Source organism: Pogona vitticeps, chromosome 2 (assembly GCF_051106095.1).
Source record: "Pogona vitticeps strain Pit_001003342236 chromosome 2, PviZW2.1, whole genome shotgun sequence".
In the NCBI taxonomy this organism is placed as follows: Eukaryota; Metazoa; Chordata; class Lepidosauria; order Squamata; family Agamidae; genus Pogona; species Pogona vitticeps.
In genome coordinates, this window is record NC_135784.1 from 179,236,539 (window position 1) to 179,259,478 (window position 22,940).

The following is a 22,940-nucleotide window of genomic DNA, read 5'->3' on the forward strand; positions in this document are numbered from 1 at the left end:
CAATCCTGCAGCTCTGAAGAACTCCAGTTCCTTGCTCTCAGGTAAACTGCATGAAGCATCCCTTTCTTTGAATGGTGGGAAACTCAGGACAATAGATAGTGTGTGCATGTCCTTCAGAGAAGAGTTTGCTGGAGATGTAAGGTCACGTTGTAATGTGTGTATTGTGGCTCTAGACAAACTGAGTGGCCAATCAAGCAGGAAGACAGCAGAACTCCAGGAGCCATTGGTATGAAGAGTGGGACCTTCGCGGTGCCGGGACATGTGAGTGGACGGGCTGGTCCCAGGGGGTGGACCCTCATGAGGTGCAGCTGGGATGGGGATATTCATATTAATTTACAAATATGAATATCCCCACCTCTAGTTGGATCTTATGCTGTCTTAACTCTATACTGACTGATCTGAGCTATTAATGTGATAGCTGCAGAATGAGATGCCAGAGTGGACTATACCACTCCAACTGCATGTGGAGGAATACCACTTTTCAGTGCTCTCACACATTAATAACAACCAGGAAACTGGCTTACTAGCGAAAAAAAAGCCTGTGCTGCCTGTAAATTGCTAGATTTGCACCCGTACAGAAATTTGTTGTTATTTTTAATGCAGGGGTTAGGGTTCTTCCATATGCAAAGCAACTTAAGTTCATTTTACGATCTCAGGACTCTGCTGCCCCATAATGTTGCCTAGCCCAGTTCTTACCTTGTTACAATAGTACAGAAGCCACTTCTGCATGACTAGATCCCTTGCCAGTCTGGTATCATCAGTTAAGCTGGAGGAGGAAAGTGCCTTCCTCAGCTTCTCCCACTCCATTTGACTACTTCATACAAATTTTACCAAAGTGGCTGCTGGACAAACCCTCACAGAAGATACTCATGACCTTACAAACTCCTAAATGTGGCCTAGCTTCCTGTTCAGAAAAAAAGATTCCCAGGACTGGGGAAGGAGCAGGAAGCATGGGTGGAGCTAGGCCTAGTTAAGCCTTCCAGTTGAGGCCTTTCTCCCAGATGAGCCACATTTAGGTTGCTGTAAGGGAGAACTCCCAGAATGGAGGATTGTGAGATTTGTAATAAAAAAATAAAAAACAAACAAACAAACAAACAAACTGAAAATCCTATCCCTAGAAAGTATATCTCCTGTCCATGTCTCATCTGCCTAATGCACCTTTGCAACCATTGATGCTTCATCCCCCTCAAGTGGTACCTTCTCCTTCAACACTCTCACCTATCAGTGGAGGGATAGATTCTAGGTTGGGCAGGTTGCAGGAGGGGTAAGGGCAGGCGGCCCCCATCCATGAAGGGCGAGGCCAGCTTACGGATTGGACTGCTTCCACCACCGCTGCCACGCTGGCGACTCCCTCCACCAGCATCTGAATTCATCCGAAGCCTGGGAAAGAGAGACAGAGAGTATCTGATTGTCATATAGCCCCAGCCCCAAGGTGCCCGGGCACAGCCATATCTGGGGTGGAAAGCAAAAGTTCATATACAGGTGTCGTCATCCTCCACCATGCAGCGCTGAGTTGCTGCCACTTCTTGGGAAGAGGTCCACCTGCTCCACCTTCTCCTACCTGCTGGCGGGTTCTGGGAGTAGCTCATCCAGAGAGGATCCCGTGTCAATCTCTAACCTGGAACTCCGGGGACTAGATTGTCTCTCGCTGCCAGGGTAAGCGACAGGGGGAAATAGAAACTTGTTAAAAAGGTGGTGGGGGGAGTTTTCTGCCTAGCTAGTCTATGGCACTTCTCCACAGTTACCTTTCTAGATGATCCTCTCATGTCAAACCAAAAGACCTACGTTAGTCATTTAGCACAAAGGAGCAACTCCACACACTTTTTTGTCTTCCTTGCCACCACATTTTCCCCTTTTCGTTTAAATAACAACAGAAGTCACTAGACCTCATGACTGCAGATAAAACTTAAAAATATGGAGTCACAATGTACAAGTTCCATGCTGTTCAATAAAGACAACTGTTTCCTTTATGCTTGTGCCCCTGTATTTGCTGTATCCATTTTAAATATCCAAGAACTTTCCTGCCGATTGCAGAGCTGCCCAGGGACCAAGCTAGTCTGGGGACATTCTGGGAACTATAGACCAAAAAGGGAACTTTTTGAAGTCTGTCCCATGCGTATCTTTCAGACTCCTACACAACCTGGGATTTGGAGGTTCCCTAGGAAATCTCTTCTCTTGCATCAACAAGCCCAGACTATAATATCTACATCTGTTTGAGTCCATCATCTGAACTGAGGCGACTAGTGGAGACAGGACATATTCACCTCAGGGGCTTTCCTGCCATCTACAATTGTTGTCCTGTAAGTGTCAGGCAAAGATATACCTTTTGTGTTTTCCCATGCATTTACCGGTACATTCTGAAGTATACCTGCTACCCATCCTGCTGTAATTGTTTTCAGCATTGCCTTTCTGAGTTCTTAATTGGTTACTGTGAATCATTCTGACAGTTTTTGAACAGAAGGCTGAAGAACAATTTGAAATGAAAGGATAAAGGAAAGCTTTATGTAAATAAATTTGCCAGAATGAGATTCTAAAAACCTGTAGGAGACACGATAAACTTTTGATTATTTTCAGAGGACAAATTCAGTTTTTGGAATACCCCCCCTACACAAGGAGCACCTAGCAAGCAGAAAACGAGTACAACAAGAAAAGACTGTCTAGCTCTCTGACATCATTTCTGCTGTTCTCTACTTGCAGAGAGTGGCCTTTTTGTTCCCTTTCTAAAAATGGCAGCCCCTGCCCACAACTAGTTGGTGCCCATCCATCACTTGAGGGTTTTTCAACCTGATCCTACACCATAGGTAGACCAGTCAGTGACTCAACACTGCTGTCCTGTTCTCAGCTCTACTAAACGTTGCTTCCTAGAAGAAAGCCAAAAGGATCCTTAAAGAGACAGAAACACTTTAACTCAGAACTGCACTTTCAGAAATCCAGGTAAATCCATGATGCAACGAGAATCATGAGTCAAAATTTTGCTGTGTGAAGAAGAGCAAACACACACAAAAAATGACCCCATCTGCCTTATTCAAAGTGTACAGTACCCAAAGCTAGGTAATTTGTTTTGCTCTGAGGTAGAGAAAATCCCACAAAACCTTCCCTTGAAAATAAAAATAGAGCAATCAAGAAATTTGAAAGCCTGCTACCTTTCACTACACACCAAATCTGCTGTAGGGGAATGCCTTCTCACTCTGCCTCATGTTAGAGGTGCAACTGCCCAGTTCCTGCCCAGAATGTGTTCCTATGGACCCAGGGGTCCAGTGTTTCCTGCCTTTATCAATCTTTCAAAAAGGCTCTTTCTATGCTACAGACCCGGCTGTGGTGCTGTGAGGGAGCAGTAGACAGGAGCACTCCGGCACAGAGGATGCGGGCACTCTTATTCCCACCAGTGATCTACAGAAAACCACAGAGACTACAGCTCAGCATTACTCAGCCACTATTAGCCTACTCATGAAGGCCTGAACCTTGGTTTCAGCCATTTTCAGAGGGAGAAATTAAGAATAGTCATGTCATTAAAGAAAACCATTTTTCTCTCAGAAATAGAACAGTTTCTATGAGGTGCTCCAATTACTTGCAAGATACTGCCTAGGAGTTAAAAGGACCTGCAAAACACCTTTTGCTGCCTGAGGCAAAGACAGCACCTTCCCGCAATTCATTCCACAGTTAGAAGCTGACCAGAACAGGAGTTAAATCCAACACTGGTAGGAAAACTACACACACTACTGTACAGTACATGAGGCAGATTGTTTGATTCACACAAGTCTGTCCATCGACACATAAACAACCAGCACATCATTTGCCTACTGGTAGAGCCAGACCTGGTTACAGTACAATGACTCCAAGCAACACAAGGTAAAAACTGGAGCACCCAATGACAGAGGAAAGCTGTGGTTAGAGACTTCCAGAACCTAGACAGAAAGGCAGGAAGATGAAATTATAAAATCAGTGATCTCCTGTTATGAGGGATACCACAACATATGATGGAGATCTTCCCTACCTAATGTAAATGCAGCTATGTGCCAACAGAATTTTGCTGCTTTGAGAATGAAAACAGTCAGTAAGTTTAACTAAACATTACCTTAAATGTGTTGCTTGAAGTGACACCAGGATTTTAATTAAAAACAAGTGCTGTGGGAGGTGGGGAATCTGGATTAGAGTCACAACTTTTGCGAGAGAAGGTTATTCTTGACATTTCTCAACATGATCCTAACCACATTGCCACACATCAAAATAGTGAAAGTAAAGAAAATGTACATTACCATCCAAGGATGGATGTTCACCATCTCTACTTCCCTGTGGATGGAGTGTGAAGGATCACAGAGTGAGACAATACAGTCACGCCTCAGTTTGGTGATCTAATTTGGGATTAGGGTCTCTTATGCTCAATGTTTGTTTTTCAGACAACATAGTTGAATATAATGTGTAAGACTGTGTAAAATCTCCCTTTCATTTACCTAAAAGAGGCTTTAGGGAGGCGTTGTCAGCTAAAACAATGTTTTTCCCTCTGTAAACTATTCTAATAAACCTAAATTTCCAGTTCAAACGGATGTAACTCTCCCCACAGGGGCTAATTGCCACATTCTTCCTTAGTAGGGAGCACCAGGTTCTCCTCTTCAAGGTGTGCCACTCACCTGTCAGGCAAAACAATGGGAGGCACTAGTCCCCGGTTGCCACCACGCTCACCTCGACGCCAGCCAACCGGGGCCGTTCGTTGTGGCACAAACCGTTCCTCGTGTTGAATTGTGGAACCAGAGCGTGGCAAAACTGGATCAGACTGCGAATCACATTCTGAGAGGGTAAGAAAGCAGAGGAGAGGAATGTCAATGTATCCCACCAACAATATGAGTCCTTGAACAACTTCCCAGGACAGGAGCAGACAATATGGCAGAAAAGGACTAAACAGAGAAGCCTCTTCCCAAAGATTATTTCCTACCCTATTTGGAGTAGTTGTAAATTGCCTTAGCAAACTGTTAGCAAACTGTAAACCAGGGTACAGTATAGCACCATACTTGCAGGCAGAGTTGGTGTAGCGAAATTTGGGTTATGTCTCCAAAAGATGGCAACAGGGCACCCACCACCTCCTATATTACTAAATAGAAAGTTAAGGTTCATTTATGCAGTTTGCAGTCAGATACAGAGGAGGAACCAAATTAATTTTCACCCAAGGCAATAAAGCAAAGCAAGAGTGTAACTATGCTGGACAGCAGAATCAGAGTGATTTGATTCACAAACTATATTACATATGAAATTGCAGTCAGTGCTCACACAGGGACTGTGGATTGAGTCGGGAGTTCACCATTCATAATGGATGTGTTGCAATTCACATTCCAGCTCACAGCCCACCTTTCTTTCCTTCCTTCCTTCCTTTGGTCCCACCTCTGCCGATCCTTTTATAGGGTGTAAATTTGGGAAATGATGATGATGATGGCCCATCCACAAGGTGATAGGATGACCTAGCGCTTAATTTCATTTATGTAAAAAAATATTTTTTTTAAATCAAAGGATAATTGGGGGGGGAGGAAAGAACGCAGGGGCATGTTCCCCTGGTCCTGAACATAATGCCCCGATGGCCTGTGTCAACGAAATACCACCTACATGCCCTCTGAATATATCACAACTATCCACATAGGAAAAAAGACCATCTGAATTGTTCTGCCTTGAACAAGGAGAAGCTTCTGCCCCCAGTAGCAGAGGAAAAAAGCCACATAGATAGCAAAAAGGGCTGGGCTTGCTTCATGTGGTCAGTAAAGAAATACAGTGGTGCCTTGACTTACAAATGTCCCAACTTACGACCATTTCAAGTAGCAACCAGCTCCGGCTGCAAAATTTTGCTTCGACTTGCGGCCAGAGCTTTGAATTGTGACAGGAAAAAGGCAAGGAAAAAGGCAGGGAATTCAAATTTGCTAACCGTTGGTAGGCGAAGAGGCTGCTTTGCTGTAGCTCTTTCGTCCCAACAGTTAGAGTGAGTGCAATCGGAGGAGGCTTCGGACTGCTTGGTGCTGCTTTCTGCTCCTGAGTAAGTACATTTACTTTGTTTTGCAGGGTGTGTTTGGGTTTGGAGGGGTTTATGTTTCTCTGCTGTGATGTTTTTTGTGTTTTGGTGTTTTTTTTCTTCCCAGCCCCATTGCGTTTGGGCTCGCTATGCATGCGTGTGTGTGAGCAGTGTTTTTTTCCCCCAGCCCCATGGCATTCTGCTGGGGCTTGCTGTGGGGGGTTGCCTTTTTCCCCCAGACCCACAGCATTCTGCTGGGGTTGGCTGTGGGGGTAGATTGTCCTTTTTTAATTTTTTTAAATTTATTTTCCAGCTGGAACTGATTAATGGGGTTTCAATGTATTCCTATGAGAAGGTGCTTCGACTTACGATCATTTTGAGTTACAGTAGTGCCTCGCAAGACGAGCACTTCATTTTACAATGAAATCGCATTGCGATGAAGTTTTTGCGATTGCAAAACGATGTTTCCTATGGGTTTTTTTTCGCTTTGCGATGATCGGTTCCCTGCTTCGCTAACCGATTATCACAAAACAACGATTTTCGCGCAGCTGATCGGCAGTTTCAAAATGGCCACCGGGTTTAAAAAAATGGCCACCTGCTGTTTTCTATGGTGGATTCTCACTGCATGGGCAGCGAAAATGGCCGCGCTATGGAGGATCTTCACTGGACGATGAGTTTCAAGCCCATAGGAACGCATTAATCGGGTTCTAATGCATTTCTATGGGCTTTTTAAAATTGCTTTATGATGTTTTCGTTCTACAGTGATTTTGCTGGAACGAATTAACATCGTAATGCGAGGCACCACTGTACGGCCATCTTCTTGAATGGATTATGGTTGTAAGTTGAGGCAGCACTGTACACCAAATTCATCCATTTTATAAGTGGAGCAAATCTCATAATATTTCACCATGCAGTCACACTCTGACTCTTGTTAATCCCAGAAGCTCACAATCCTCCCACAACTCACCATCTTCACTGGCTGGCGTCTCAGGGGTCCCCTCTGTCTCCGGCTCTTCGGCCGTGGCCTCCAGTGGCAACACATCACTGTCATTGAGAAGAAGAGGAGAGTTAAAGCAAGATGAGCCAAATGGGATGGGGAAGCTGTCTATTTGATAGGTTTTCTTTCCTCCCATGATCCTGTGGTGGTATACCTGGAGTTTCTCTTTCCCCATTCCTCCACCCAACAACCCTGTGAGTTAGGTCAGGCCAAGAGAAAGTCTGCTCTAAGGTTATTGTGCAAGCATGGAGACTGGAGCCCAACTCTCCCAAGTCCCGGCTCAACACTACACCATGCTGGCTTTCACCGGTCACACACAGAAACATGCACACACTTGGCGCTTTCACACCTGACTTTCAATATCTGCTCATTATTAACCCCCATCTTACCAGTACTCCTCTTCAGCCAGTGCCATGACCTTCTCGTACTGGGGCCCAGGCAGCTGACTTGTTCCAGGAAAGATGGCCTCATGATGCACAATCAGGCACTTCACCACCTCATTTATGTGGGGCTGAACCGACACAGCATCCTGGCCTGCAGGGACTGTCACCAGGGTAGGGCCAAAGCATACGGCTAAGTTGTGGGGATCCATCATGTTCTCGTCACTGTACTGAGATAAGCTGAAGAGAGAAGAAACATTAGATGGGGAGAACCAGTTCTCCTACCCACCAAAAGCTGTTTCTATGTGAAACTGTGCACAACCGGCACTAGCCACATGATGTCCTCAATTGATGACCAACAAGCTGGGGCCTGGATACTCACTGGTTGAGGAAGGCGAAGAGGTACCGCAGAACTACCAGCACAACAGATGGGAGCTGAGATACGAGGGCTCGAAGGTGTGAGATGCGCTCAGCTGAAGACTCCAGTTCTGGGAAGTAATGAAATATGATGAAATATTATTAGAGTGTTGTTGAGAACTAATATTCTATACACAGGCACAGGCACAGAGCTGATTAATTTCAGAGCTTAGGAAAATTACATTTGTTTTTATTTTGGCTTTTTTGTTTGCTTTGTTTTTTTTTTCTGTTAGAGTCCCAAAAACCTGCCCCCACCCCACCCAGCATAGCCCATAGCAAAGCAATCACCCACATTCAGATGTTAGCAGAACCTGTAACCTTGAGGAGCACACAAGGCAACACTTGAAGCTCCGTTGTTTTTTTTCATTTGGCTCCCCCTTTGGGTGTTATCACCACAGGAATCACTAAATATTTTAGATCATTTTCTTTCAGAAGTATCTGAATTGTTTCTTTTATTATGTCATCATGCAATTGTTTCAACAGCTGAGAATTTGCTGCTCTTTTCCATTCTGTCCAATTAAGGATCTGAGCAGCTTCCATCTCCAGTGACCTGTTCTTCTTCCCCACACTTTCAATTTGTCCATTCTCCCATTGAATGTACAGTCAACATTCAGACTTAAATTGCAACAAGAGTTTAGCATGTCACATTTTAAATGGAGTGCCTTGTGTCACTCATTACTCCTCTCCTGCCTGACTGCAATTGTTCTTATTGTTATTCCAACTGCATAAGCAATTTGTTGCATTATGTGTTATTAACATATTGTATTATCCTTACTACCAGATGAGAAAAATACAGGGAAATACTGTGTGGTTCCCTCTTATGGCCAATTCTGACACTGCATGTTGAAAGCACTTGTAAAAATTTAAAAGACAAAGAATACTTCCCTTATCAGTTATAATTCATAAAAGAATGGCATAAAACCTGAAAAATTCTGACAAAAATGCCTCACTAAAATGCCTTAAAAGGTAACTTTTATAATTAACTAAAATAGCTTTATGACTATCAGTTACATTACCAATTAACCTAAACAAAATAGTTAAGAGTATCTTTGTTGGTTGTTGTAGGTTTTGGGGAATTTTGGGGGCAGTCTCTGTGGCCTATAGCTACAAATACTTAACTATCACACACACTACACCAGAACACAGAGTTCTAACTCCTGTCCTCTGAAGATGCCAGCCACAGAGACTGGCGAAACATTAGGAAGAAAAACCTCCAGAACATGGCCAAAGAGCCCAAAAAACCTATAACAACCATTGATCCCAGCTGTAAAAGCCTTCGAGAATACAGTATCTTTGTTGTCTGTAACTAGTTACTACCACACTCTAAGCTGTACTAAGGTGAGAGATCACTCTATTTTGCCTATATTTTCTGGTCCAGTCATCAATATATGGAAAGATGAGAATGTTTTGAAGTCTGATTTAGGTGGCTAAACTTGTGATCCAAGTTTGAAACGAAGGAATTTTCTGTGTGGGGGATGTATTGTAATATGAAAGTAAGCATCTCTTAGGTCTATGACAATGAACCAGTTGTTTTTTCGAAGTAAGGGAAGAACTGATTCTAGCGTAATCATACGGAATTTTGTGGTGACAATGTAGCTGTTTAATAATCTTAAATTACCGGACAAGATGGAGGTCTTGAGGGTGGGTGGTTCCTCCATCAGCGGTTTGGGTCATTCCCTCTCTTTTGAGGGGACGACCCTTGCTGCAAAGAGCAAAGTTTGCAGCTTCGGGATACATCTGGACCCGGCGCCTACCATGGAAACCCAGGTGGCGTCCGTGGTCCACTCTGCCTATTTTCATCTATGGCAGATTGCTCAGCTGCGACCATATCTTGATGGGGGGGGCATCACTACTCTTGTCCACGCGCTCGTAATCTCGAGGTTAGACCATTGTAACACACTCCACGTGGGGCTGCCTTTGAAGTTCAGAATGCGGCAACCAGGCTCCTTAGTGGGGTGAGGAAATATCAGCATATCTCCCCCCACTCTGGCTGCTTTTCATTGGCTGCCCATTCGTTTCCGCATTGACTTCGAAGTATTAATGATGACGTATAAAGCCTTAAACGGTTTGGGACCTCAATATCTGGCAGAGTGTCCTCTCCCACCTAGTTCTACCCAAATCACCCGACATAGCCAGCAGGGACGGCTGAGGGGCCTAAGACTGAGAGAGGCCCAGAAAGAAAGAACAAGAAACCGGGCCTTCTTGGCAGTGGCCCCTCGGCTCTGGAACAACTTCCCGACAGAAATTCGTCTAGCGCCCTCGCTGGATGTTTTTAAAAACCATTTGAAAACATGGCTTTCTCCCCATCTAATGTTTCTTCTCTCAATGCGGCGGTTGAAAGAAACTGAAAGGTGATGCTTGGCACCAAGGTACTTATACAGGTGGGAAGGGGGCTATTCTAATGTGTTCATTGCTACCGCAGAAGATCTAGAATCTTCCGATGAGGCTCCGGGCAGGCGCGAATCACCCAGGATGTGATTCACAGAGGCCACAAAGAAGAACAAGACCGCATTCCCAATGATGAATCAGAGGGGGAACCCTTTTAATCTGTTGCAGCAAAAAAAAAAAAAAAAAACTCAGAAAGTTGTGACACCTTAAAGGCTAACAAGTATTTTTATTTGGCATCATTTTTCTTGGGTTACGGCCTACTTCCAGAGATGCATGGAATGTAACCTCAGCAGACACTGACGCATATGAGGCATATACTCCATGTGTCTGAAGAAGCAGGCTACAATCAACAAAAACTTATGTCAAATAAAAGAGAGAGAAAAATGTTAGCCTTTAAGATGCTAGAAAACTTTTTGGACTTTTTCCCCAAGGATGATCACTCCATAAATAAGCACCACTGTTTACAAAGAGCCGTGCAGCAGCATAAAGGGGCATGGGGACAGTGGAGGGCGGGGCACCGGCATGTGGTGTGCAATAGGACACTTCCCACTTTTGTTCCTGTTCTTCTTGATATGTATCTGCACTCATCAATGTCAGACCTTGATCTCTCTCACCCTCTCATAGATCTGAAGCCAACACAGACAGCTGTAGTCCCACTAGGAAGGGTACTCTCCTCCACCTGTGTTTGAGCTGCGTCATTTCAAGTTGCAAATGGTGACACACCCACCCAAAAGAGAGAGTGGCTAATCCATACAGAGCTTTTCCAGGTTAGAACTCTTGCAAGATCTTAACGGGGATAACCCAGACAAAAACTGACTACAGTACTTCAGTGAGGGCTAGGTGTTCAGGCATTCAGTGCAGGATAGGTGTCCCATCCAAGATGCAGCACAAGTGTGGAGAACAGATTCCACCTTCCCAGCTTTAACAAAGGCAGAGAGGCTTGCACATTGATATTGCTGTCTTTTGAGGATTGGGAGCAAACCTCTTTGTGACAATGGAAACAGTAAAAATATGTGCAGTAAATCAATAAAACTGGAGTACTCATAGTCTTCCAGGATTATTATTTTAAAAAGCCTTCCAACAGCAGGCAAAAAGTGGTGAGGATATCTTAGAGTGAAAGAGAATTGCAGAGAGATATTACCCACAGCCAAAACAGCCTTGTCCCACTCTATTGGCTATTTCAGATTTCTCCAATAGTTAATTAACTTGATTTCTGTAGCTAGCAGGACATTAGTTCTATTTTATAATTCTAGCCCAAGCTTAGAAAACTGACTTTTTTGGATTTCAGGGAATTGCCTAGGCAGAACGATCAGGGGGCATTGTGGCCGGGGCGGGGGGGCTTCTGGGAATTTTACTCCAAAAAGCAACTTTTCCAAGCTCTGGTTATAGCAAATGAATTACAGTGGACCCTTGACTTACAGACGGCTTGACTTACAGACTTTTTGAGTTACAGACTTCTCTGGCCGCAAAATTTAGGTTTGACTTGCAGACTGAGATTTGACTTACAGACCAGAAAAAAACCAAAATGGAACAAAAACGGCCTGTTACGGGATTAATCGGTTTTCAATGCACTATAGGTCAATGGAGACTTGACTTACAGACTTTTTGACTTGAGAACCGCCTTCCAATACGGATTAAGTTCTCAAGTCAAGACCCCACTGTATTTATATTAAGAATCGCCAAGTATCCCAACAGGACAGGTGTAATCTACAAAACAATTTTATCTGGCCTCAAATCCATTTTAATCCCTTGTAAGGAGAAGAAATGTGCTTTCAACCACTGAAAGAGAGAAATTAAAAAGATAAAAATCACAATCTTCTTTGGATTGTTTTGGAACAAGGATATATGATCCACAACATCAACTACATGATGTTCTTACATACATGCATCTGTGCGTGCAATCACTCCACATACTGTAGGCGAGGGGCATCAATAAGAAGGCAAGATCAAACATGGATCTGTAGCCATACTGTATATACTTACGGGCTGTTGCCAGCAACTCCGGAACAATGTCACAAGGAAAGAGGGGTTTCTCCAATCCCCGAAAATACAATTTTAGCACTCCAGCTACTGAATCCAAGTCATGCTGTGTGTAGCCATCTGCTAGAGGGTCCTCGCCTGGCAGAGAAGGACAAGTCACTACAGCCATCCTTTCCTTACAAGACGCCCTCTATAATCTGTATGCCTCACAGAATAGCACCAGTGCCATGCAAAATCAGAAATTTGCCTCCAGGAGGAAGCTGCCAAATCCTCCCTCAGCCATGAATATTTCTGGATGGACTTGGGCAAATCACCAGCCCCAAAGCTAACCTACGGCAGGGACCTACTGTGAAGATAAAGGAGATGGGAATCATGCTCAACTTGCGACTTACAATACCTATTGGGTATGAGATTACATTTAAATGGAATGATATGGAAGCAATAACCAAACAATCAAGTCAAAACATTATTGCAGGAGGGAATGGGAGAGGGATTATGCATGGGATCATGTTTGCTAAGGAAGCCACTCCCATTAATTTAAAAGCACTTCCCCCAATAATCCCAAGTATTTGGAGTATGGCTGTGTTTAGACATTGCAAAAAAGGCCCTTTGTACATGTTCAGTGAGACACATGCTAAATTAAGCCACGGGGATATTCCCAGACTGCTTTCCATACTGAGCACACCTACATAAATTTGCTACATGTCTTCTCTCCTTGGTAAATTGTTCCACATCAGGCAACATTACTCATTCCTGGTATTTTGTCTTTGGTCTTTGTTCCAAATGGCTGATATTTTATGCTTGAATAGAAACAGCACCCATTACTATTACCCCATCCTTCTAGCATACTCTAATGATCATGGAATTTGTCCTCCTGAACTTGAAAATGTTTTCTTGTAACTACTCTTCCTAGAATATCTCATGCTAGCTGAGGAATTCTTGGGGGGGGGGGGAATCCAGAAGTAACTTTTCTAGGCTTTGCCTTTCTTTATTTCCTTCCGCACACCCTTTCACCGTTATCTTTATCCAACCCCACTCACCTTTCTCAAAAGCATTCCGGATCTCTGCTACCTGTGCTTGAGATCCTGGCACTCGAAAAATACCTTCGTGCTGGAGTCCTGGCGAAGGGTGGAAGGAAACAACACAGTCACATTCTTTAGAAGAGAAATAGAAAGTTTTCACTCAGTTTTTAGACTGACCCAGCCCTAATCTGATTCAGAAGGAGAAACTGTAATATCAGGTTGTAAGAAAATATATCCTTTATTTTGGTTAAATATTGCCCAACACGTTTTGGCCTGAATCCATGAACTTCTTCAGGGACTGTATAAAATAAAACAAAAAAAGCCAGGAAGGGAAAACTCAATGTCCCCATTCTTCTTGTTCCTTGACACAGCCCTCATGCCACAAGCTTTGTTTCGGAGAAAGAGGACACACTCCAAAGGAGGAGGTCCAGAGTATAACGAAGATCTTACCATGGAGGTTGATGAAGCGAATACAGCTCTCCACCACGAGGGGCACAGCTTGGCCAGAGCTCTGGGGTTAGGAAGGGGAGAAAAAGCAGAATGTCACAGCACGGCTTCCTCCCTGCTGACCTAGGATTTGCATGTGTATTGCCATTACATAGGGGAGCTTAAAATACACAGAACGCAATACCTTCTGTGTATGGGTGCAGAATTCAGTTTCCTGTTAATTTCAGCATTCTATTTGTGTGTGGTTCTTTTAAAAAAAATACTCTCTAGTTCATTTTGAAGAAATTTTAATCTTAAATATGCACTGGCTGGGCAAATAAGCTATTGTTGGCAACTTGCCAATATGTTTTATCTTAGCTATGAATCCACTGTTCTGAAACACAGACCTCTCCCTGCAATGGGGAGGGAATAATATTGACCTACTTTGCAGGGCTATGGTAAGAATTCTACAACAAAGTAGAACATCAAAAATGCAGTATAGATGGTCTGTCTGTATGCGTGCATGGATAGATGTGGAGTTATTGTTATTATGAGGACAGTCATGTACGCCACTTGAGTTCATTGGCAAAAGGAGAGGAGTATAAATAAGTACAATATATATCTATTTCTATAGTATTTTCTTCCTTTGGTTCCACTGTTGCTTCTGGTCAAAAATGACAGTTTTTGAAACAGCAAAACAACGTATTTCGCAGAGCCAGAAGCAAGATGAAGGGGTCCTTTTCTGTATCAAATTTTAGTCTGAAAAAAATGATTGTTGTCTTTCTCCAATCAATACCACATTGCAGCTAGATGGTGCAGAGACACAGGTTCAAATCTCCAGTTAACTCATGATGCTCATTGAGAGATGTCGGGTCAAATCACTATCTGTCAGTCTAACCTATCTTACAGGGTTGTTGTGAGCATAAAAAGGAAGGCTGTGTGGAAAGAGAAAAGAACTGTATACACCATCCTGAGTTCCTCTGGGAAAAGGTGGGATATAAATTTAACTCAGTCAATTCTGTAGTGCCTCACAGGGCTTTGGTTCCAAAAATTACAAAATAAATTACAGATTTCTCTTCTGCATAGTAACTAAAAAAACAGAAAGAAATCTGCATGTCTAATAAATTGACGAACACAGCATGATCTTCCTTCATCTTCATGAATTTTATTAGTCTAAATAATTTAGTTTTACTTCATGTCGATTTTTGCATTGTAGCAAACACACAGCCTTAGTTGCATCCTGTCGAAGAAAATTTGCAGCTCTGTTCAAAATGTTATAACAGAATCAAATTAGAGTATTCTGATTAGCATTGTAAATCCTTTTAAATTTCCTTTAAATTTGTTGTTAACACACACATACAACAGCATTGTGGGGTGGATCAAAGAGAAAGCAAAGCTTTTCCAAGAGAAACAAGCATTGTGTTCTTATAGATCTGCAAAGAGCATATGCCACGGAAGCACCAGCTGGATCTTCCATTCACATAATATTTTGCCTCAAAACTCTTCAATTGTAGCACCTGAAGATTCCTGAATGATTAGAGCCACAGTGAAAACTATTTCCTCATATTATATGACAAGACTGGGGAACAAATGTTGTCCAAATATAGTTAGGGTGTGATCACATGGGAAAATAGATCACAATTTAGGCCACTTGTGGAATGGTCTATTGTTAGCTACAGTATTTCCACATGGGGAGCTATGCTCAACCTTGACCCCAATCTGTGCCAAGCTGACCCATTTTGGTCCAGCTGTACAGTTTTCGCTTTTTGGAGCCAGACTGGAGCAATTCCTCAGGAGATAAAAGGGTTGATTTAAGGATGATCATCTTAAAGCAACCTTTTCCGGTGTGATCGGGGGCCTGCCTTTCCAGCTGTCTGATCACACCCTTAGGCTACAGTTTCCACTCCTAAACAGAAGAGCAAATGCAAGGGGATGATGGGAGTTGCAGTCCAACAACATCTAAAACGCTACACATTGACCATCCTTTCTGTAAACGTCATATCCAAGGAAGGCTGGATTGGTCAATGTTTGTTGGCATTCTTTTATACTAGATGTTACTAGGAAGAGCAGGAAAAGGCGGGGGTGGGGAAAGGCACAAAACAGCAGCAGTTCTGTGGCTGCTGTAACATCTAGTCCTGCCATCACTTATAGCAAACATCCAAATCCAATGAATAAACAACATTCATATATGAGTGGTCCCTATTTCAGATTCATTTTGTCAATACCTGGAATATCTACTTTTTGAACGTACACTAATAAATGCTCCCAGCATTGAGATAACATGCACAAGCACACCAGTTAAATGGGGCAGCAGATGAGTGGGTCTCTCTCCTTAGAGCAGGGGTGGGCAAAGTGCAGCACTCTGGATGTTGATGAACTGGTGCTCCCATCTGCCCAAGCCATCTCAGCCAATGGGAAGGAAGATTGTGGATCACAATCCAGCCCTACTGGGAGGCTCTACGTTGCCCTTCAGGCCACTAAAGAAGAGAACTGGAGTCTGATTTTAAGAGCAAAAAGAAATCCGGGGGATGCTATGTTCTCTCACCCAGTCCACTTCACCACAGCCTGGTCAACAATATTACTTTTCTGTTAGCCAGCTCTGGTACCCAAAAAAAGTAATCTTGACCAAGAAAAGCTGGGAAAGGACTGCAAGGCGGTAGGTAGGGGCAAGCAGATTCTTTCATAAATGTGTGCATTAATATTTTCATGACATACAACAGATGCAAGTGGGCTAATTGCATGTTGTTATCAGAAGGACAATGTAGTATTGACCAAATTGGAGAATGTATGTCCAAAAGGTGCCATCCATAGACCTTCATTTAAACAATAGCTGGAATGCAGCTCAGAAAAGTCCCTTTTTCAAAGTACAACTCCTAGACCCTCCCACGGGCACTATAATCCAAAGAGGAACTTTTCCAGGCTTTGACTGTTGAAGCACAAAAGTGCTTCAAAAGCAGTCCTTGGGGGCTCCTGTTGAATGCAGGCCCCAAAAAAAAACATTTTACGTGAGGACTTCATAATATGCAGCTATTTTGCAGTGGCTTGAAAGGGGTCATTCCGTGAAGGGTAACACATGCTTGTTGCATGCATTCGTTCATTACCGTGAGAAACCTGAAGATTTCATTGTTATAAGCAAGCTTAAAAAAAGGGAGGGGGTTAGAAACAGCATGTGCAAAACCACAGAAGCAAGGGGTAGCATTACACACATGCACAGATACAAGGATGGAGATTTTATATTCCCACAAACATGTGTTTACACAGACATGTACAAAGACCACAAATACTCATATGGGTACTGTGCATTCATCAGTGGGTGTTCATTCCATTCCACAGCAACCAAAAAAAAAAAAGCAAAGTATCTCCTTCTCCATGCACTTCCTTCCCACATGGCAGGTCTCATCTGCTCCTCGTCCTTCCTCCCCACCCCACCCCACCCCGTTCCACCCCCACCCAGCCATGTACCTGCTTCCGTGCCTGCAGCCTCCGCCTCCTTGGGGCAGCACGGACAGGAAAGACAGAGTCAGCAAGCACATGTTACAAGCAGAGGGAGCAGCGGGTGCAATTGGGAAGAGGCAAAAGCAGGGCCAGGGAAGCAGAGAGAGTTAGAGAGAGACAGAGAGACAGAGAGTTCTTGTACTAGGCAGAGGGCAAGAAAGCAGGGCGAGAAGGAGCTGGGCAGGAGGGGGGCATAGCTCAGGGCAGCAGCCAGTACCTCCACAAAGGCCTGTAGGTCACCCTCGAAGAGCTTGTGATGGTAGCACGAGGGAGGGCGGGAACGCCGGATGCGCTGGGACTGTGGCCTGGAACCAACGTTTGTGTAGTGTGGGGAGGGAGGGAGGAAGGAAGAGGTCAGAGACTTCCCCCAGAAACTGGAACTGGACTCCTTCCCATACTTCTGCTTGGTTCCTCAACCACAGAATAGGACGGAGGAAGCCTTGACTGCCCACTTGCGCACGGGGGGTGGGGTGGGGGGGGAGGACAATATGCAGAGTTCCCATCTCCCCCTGCCTTGAGAATCGTCTGTCCGCAATGTCCCTTTTACCTGGCTAGTTCTCGATCCACAGCAGCACCTAGAGAAGCAAGAAACATTGGAGAGGTTAACACATAGAGAGCTGTGTCTCTCATAGATCTACTCTAGACATTTAGAATGGAAACAAATGTATGTAGCTTCAGCACTAAGTGTGTCTTGAACATGGGGAAATTTGGTCTGGGCTTTCGCAGAAAAATAGATTTGTGCACACTGACATGAGTGCCAGCCAATTGAATCATAAGCCCATCCTCGTGTGCTTTTCAAGTAGGTCTGCATACAGTGCTGATTGTCTGATCGCTGACGAGTTCAGTGACAACACCCATTTCCCACTTTTCAGAACAGTTTCTAAAGCCTGGTATCCAGTTGACTTTTACCACACATGGAAGGTACACGGTGAAACCCATCACAGCTCATTGAAAAGGTGCCAGGCCTGCAACTAAGTGTATGACTTGTGAATGAGGCTTCATGAATTAGCTGTGGCAGTTTCCATGATTTCCCTTCCACCTGTGGTAAAAAGCAACTGCATTCTAGTCATAGCATTTTAAAAAGCCTTTTAAGAAGTGCTGAATTAATGTCATCAAATAAAAAGGTGTGTGTGTATTTACATGGAGGGAGGGGACGAAAACAGTCCTTATTCCTCAGCAAATAAAGCTATCAGATGCACCTGTTCAAAGGGGTATCTGTATTTGCCTTTAAACTGGCATAACCACCATTACTTTTCCCCAGCATTAGTTGTTCTGTGAAGAAATTGGTGAAGATAAGGGCTTCTAAAAGTAATATCTCAACAAATTACAACTCCTAGGAATTTGTGAGAGGAAGTATGGCAGTTAATACTTGGTTTTATCTTGCTTCTTATCTTCTTCAATTCTCACTCCGCATCTAGTCAAACCACATAATTAAACTGCTGGTGCATCTATTCTGTCACTTTCTCACCCTTTTCTATCGCCTCCTTCATCTGGTCATGCTTCGCTTGCAGTTTTGTTTGAATGCTTCGTCCAGAGAGATATTCTTTGAATTTCTGCACAAGAGAAACAAATAAATCAAAGAAAGTTTCACAAATAACATGTTGCTTACCTGTAACTGTGGGTCTTCAGCTATATATTCACACACACATGCTAGTTCTGTGCATGCACAACATGTCCTGAAATCTAGAGTTACAGCTGGAGCATTTTGGTGGAAGCCCCACACACTCACTAACGGAAATAAGTACTGTATGTTGGAGTCCCTCCCTTTCCCTCAGTTCCAGAAGTCTGCTGAAAGGGAGCAGAACTAGCGTATAGAATAGTTCTGGTGATATGAAAGAGGGATGGAGGGAATGTTGCTTAAGTGCTTACTTGTAACTGTAATTCTTAAAGTACGCAACCTGTTCTTTTTCTTCACGATCTCTGAGCATCACACATATGAGTGACTGTAAAGCTGATTTACCTGCAGGTAGATGCCACTGGAGAAAGTAAGACAGGTCTATACTTCCAAAGATGTCATTGTGATGAGCTACTGCTGGATGCATGTCACTAAGTTAGACCACACAGCCATTCAGCCATTCACAACCATTTCAAGAGGGACGTCCTGCATCCAAGCAGTAGACAAGGTAACAGCCCTGGTAGAGTGAGTGCAAACTCTGGAAGGAGGAGACATGGCAGTGAGGTAATATGCTAAATGAATAATAGCCACAACCTACTTGGAAAACCTTTTGAGTGGACATGGGCCCACTTTAGGCAATGAAGAGATGTGTAGTGACCAAAAGGAATGACTTCTGTGCAACCAGAAGGCGAGTGTTCTCTGAACATTAAGGGAGTGGAAGACAAATTCCTTTGGAGACAATGGAGAGGGGGGAAAGGCAAAGAGGACTATATCATGTTCCAAGTGAAAGTGGGAGACAACCTTGCATAGGAAAGTGACATCTGGTCAAAAGGTGAAATTGCAAGGATGGAAGGTCACAATGTAAGACTGAGAATTCTCTGGTCAAGTGGCCTGAGGTGATTGTCCCAAGGAAAGCCATCTTAATGTACAGCAAGTGAAAGTCACAGGTTGCCATAGGTTCAAGTAGCCTGCACTGAGGAAAGGACAAGGTGTAATTTCCATTCAAGTGGGAATTGAGGCATGGGAGGGCAGAGATGACAAAAGCTCTCGAGGCAAGTTTTAAACTGTGGCGTAGGGAATCAGGAGTCTCCAGAAGCTGAGGGAGGAGGAACAAGATAGTAGAAAGGTAGACCTTGAGAGACACCAGGAAGAAGATTTGACAGCCTAGCTGGGTGAGAATTATAAGGGTCATGTGTGTATCTATTGCCTGGAGGGAAATGGAACATTCCATCAAAAAACTGGAAACTTTGTCACTTGACACAGTAGGAATGCCATGTCAAGGGCTTGTGGATGACCTGTACTATGTATGTTACTTCTAATAGAAATGAGTTTGAAGCATATGATGTACCACAGTGTTAGGCAGATGGTATATAGATCTGGGCAATGGAGGCACTTGAGTGAGAAGATTGGGAATTTGAGGAAGATTTCAATCAAAACTATTGGATTTTTTTATTATTATTATTTTGGATGATTCAAATAAAAATAGATTTTTAAAATTTAAATCATGATTTAAAACAATTTGATTTTTAAAAATCAATGATTTTTATCCACCCTAAGTGGTCGATGTGGAGAGCAGCTTCGACACCAATGATGCAGTGTAAAGAGGATCAACTGAAGGAGGGAATGGAGAGCATATCAAGGGAGGTGGAGATGCCTAGTTCTGTTCACAGGGTCCCAATCCTTTAAAAGTTTTCTCCCAAGAGGAAGCCCAAAGGCAATACCAGCAGTTTCAAAGAGCTATTTCCAAGAGGTTCTGACAATGGTGGCACTTCTCTACAATGTGGCCCTCTCCAATGCAGAAAAGATGCTTCCAGTGGCCATCTGTTGCTGCACTGAATGCATTTCTTAACAAAAGACTCTAGAAGCCATGGTTGGTAACGTAAGTGGCCAAAGGGTGAGGTGAAGCACAGTCAGGAAGAAACACAGTGACCAAGGCTGATGGAAAAAAAATGGTAGATCATGTCTGAAGAGCCAAATGCCAAAGGAGGAGAAGGAAGAACGGTTGTAGAAGATGCAATGTCGAAAGCTAGAAGAGGAATAATAGCTCAAAGGTTCCAAAGGTGCTGCAAACCGAGCTGTGGGTGAAAAGGGACTGAAGAAAACATGGGAGCCCCAATGTATTTTCTCCTGGTAGTGAATCGGCAGGGCTCCAGCCCAGGGCTCCCACTGTAGCTCTAGAAGATTCCAAGCCACATTGCACACATGCGCACTAACCCATATCTGTGAAGCACAGCTACCATAATGAAGAAAGGGCTGTTCCCAAGCAGTGAACAGGGCAGCAGTTTTGTCACTGTGAAGTTCGTAGAATGATCTTCCTGGGCTCAGAGAAAAAGCTCTACCGTAAAGTAACCTCATCAGAGAGAACGGTCATGAATTAAGTTATGGGAGCTTAACCAGAGTGGGCACACAGAAAGTTCTTGGGCCAAAGAACCATTTAAATGAACATCTGGAGCAGAGAGCAGACCCGGAAGATGGGACAAAATAACTTGCCTTGAAGGCCCGTTCTGCAGTGGTGCAAAGGAGGCATCCAGAAGAGTGGGTGGTGTCCTGCTCACTACCCAGGAAAGGCAAGGTTGTGTAACCAGCAATGAGGAGAAAAGGGTGACCCTTCAGCTCCCTACTTTGCCAAGCTTCCATTCAAAGTTCAGCAGAGACTCGGGAAGCAGGTAAGAGTAGCGTTAGCCCCCATGCCTCTCATAGAGTCTCGCCAGACTATCGTCATGCCTCCTTCTCAGCAACCCAGAAGGAATTTTCATTATCAATTAGAACACTGGTTCTTAACCTTGGGTTACTCAGGAGTTTTGGACTGCAACTCCCAGAAGCCTTCACCACCAACTGTGCTGGCTGGGGTTTCTGGGAGTTGCAGTTCAAAAACATCCGAGTAACAAAGGTTAATAACCACTGAATTAGAAGATCAGGCAGGGTGGAACTATCCAGCTTCCTTTGGGTTTTGCTCTCGCAGATTCTGAATAAGCATCTGGGGGAGTGGGATGCAAGGTACAGCTTCCAAGGCTGAGCTGCTATCCCATAGTAGATCACACAGGACACACAATGTTAGGAGGGAGAAGAAAGATTTCTTTGCCTAGAGGAGGGAGGCTGCCTCACACTAAAAACCTTTGACCCTTTGTTTAGAAGTGTGAGTTAGGATACAACCATGAACATGTGGGTGCCCTGGCCAGAGAGACTGGAAGAAGGGAAGTACAGTGGTGCCTCACATTGCGACGTTAATTCGTTCCGCAAAAATTGCTGCAGAACGAAAACGTTGCAATGCGAAATAAAAAAGCCCATTAAAACGCAATTAATGCGTTCCTACGGGCTTAAAACTCACCGTTCAGCGAAGATCCTCCATAGTGTGGCCATTTCTGGTGCCTCTTAAGTGAGGAATCCATCCCAGAAAACAGCGGGCAGCCATGTTTTTTTCCCGGCATCCATTTTGAAACCACCAATCAGCTGGCCAAAAATGGTCGCTTTGTGATGATCGGTCATTGCAAAGTGAAATTCCCCCATAGGGAACATCGCACAGCGATCGCTTTTGCAATCGCAAAAAATGCGTCACAAAGTGATTTCATCGCTAAATGGAGCGATCACTATGCGAGGCACCACTGTAAAGATATAAGTGTTTGAAACTCCATCCAGTTAGGATATGCTTCAGTTCCATGGTGTTACGTGCCCTGGCCAAACTGACAGACTGGCATTTGTAAGGACTACTATTTGGGGCAAGTTGTGGCAGAGAGGAATAAGTTGCTCTCCAAGAGCCACCAGTAAAAGGACCACGTCACCTTCAGTGACAGATTAATTCATTTGTGCTAATGGACGACCGTGACTTGGAATGGGAATGGGAATAGGAATAAGAGTCATACCCCCTTGGGTGACTTGTATTGTGCTGTTGCCTGTGGCATATCTTGTATGCACATTACGAGGATGAGAAGATGAGTTAGGAGCACGCACTTCACTGGTTTCTGCAACATTAGTCAAAAGACAATCTGCCAAATCTTGGCTATGTGATCTGATTCCAGTGATATCCAGCTGCCATCTGTGTCTGTAGGAGTTCCTATTTGGAGTACAGACATCAAGAAAACAAAGTGGCTCTTTCGGAAGATGACTAGAACTATCATCCTGGAGACGTAACAGGCTGGTACTGAGGTAGCCACAGTATGTCTAAACAGAGGTAATAACTAAACCCTTGAAATGGAGTTAAGGACAATAATTATCTTCATAAATACTCTCAGTG

The 22,940-nt window shown here is 43.9% G+C and overlaps 1 protein-coding gene across 5 annotated transcripts in view; it reads right to left on the reverse strand.

Moving 5' to 3' along the window:
- ARHGAP4 (Rho GTPase activating protein 4) overlaps window positions 1-22,940 on the reverse strand; it is a 72,396-nt gene that overhangs the window by 2,793 nt on the left and 46,663 nt on the right. For 2 of the 5 annotated variants that reach the window (XM_020793016.3, XM_072991449.2), the window contains exons 10-21: window positions 18,563-18,647; window positions 17,642-17,669; window positions 17,312-17,399; window positions 13,624-13,684; window positions 13,192-13,269; window positions 12,155-12,289; window positions 7,749-7,854; window positions 7,376-7,606; window positions 6,957-7,033; window positions 4,629-4,785; window positions 1,562-1,648; window positions 1,219-1,380 (exon numbers count right to left, since the gene is read on the reverse strand). In XM_020793016.3, coding sequence (XP_020648675.2) covers window positions 1,219-1,380; window positions 1,562-1,648; window positions 4,629-4,785; window positions 6,957-7,033; window positions 7,376-7,606; window positions 7,749-7,854; window positions 12,155-12,289; window positions 13,192-13,269; window positions 13,624-13,684; window positions 17,312-17,399; window positions 17,642-17,669; window positions 18,563-18,647 — 1,295 coding nt within the window. Of the gene's footprint in view, window positions 1-1,218; window positions 1,381-1,561; window positions 1,649-4,628; window positions 4,786-6,956; window positions 7,034-7,375; window positions 7,607-7,748; window positions 7,855-12,154; window positions 12,290-13,191; window positions 13,270-13,623; window positions 13,685-17,061; window positions 17,090-17,311; window positions 17,400-17,641; window positions 17,670-18,562; window positions 18,648-22,940 lie in introns of those variants that run through there. The other 3 variants (XM_078386567.1, XM_078386568.1, XR_013542281.1) reach the window with 3 other exon arrangements.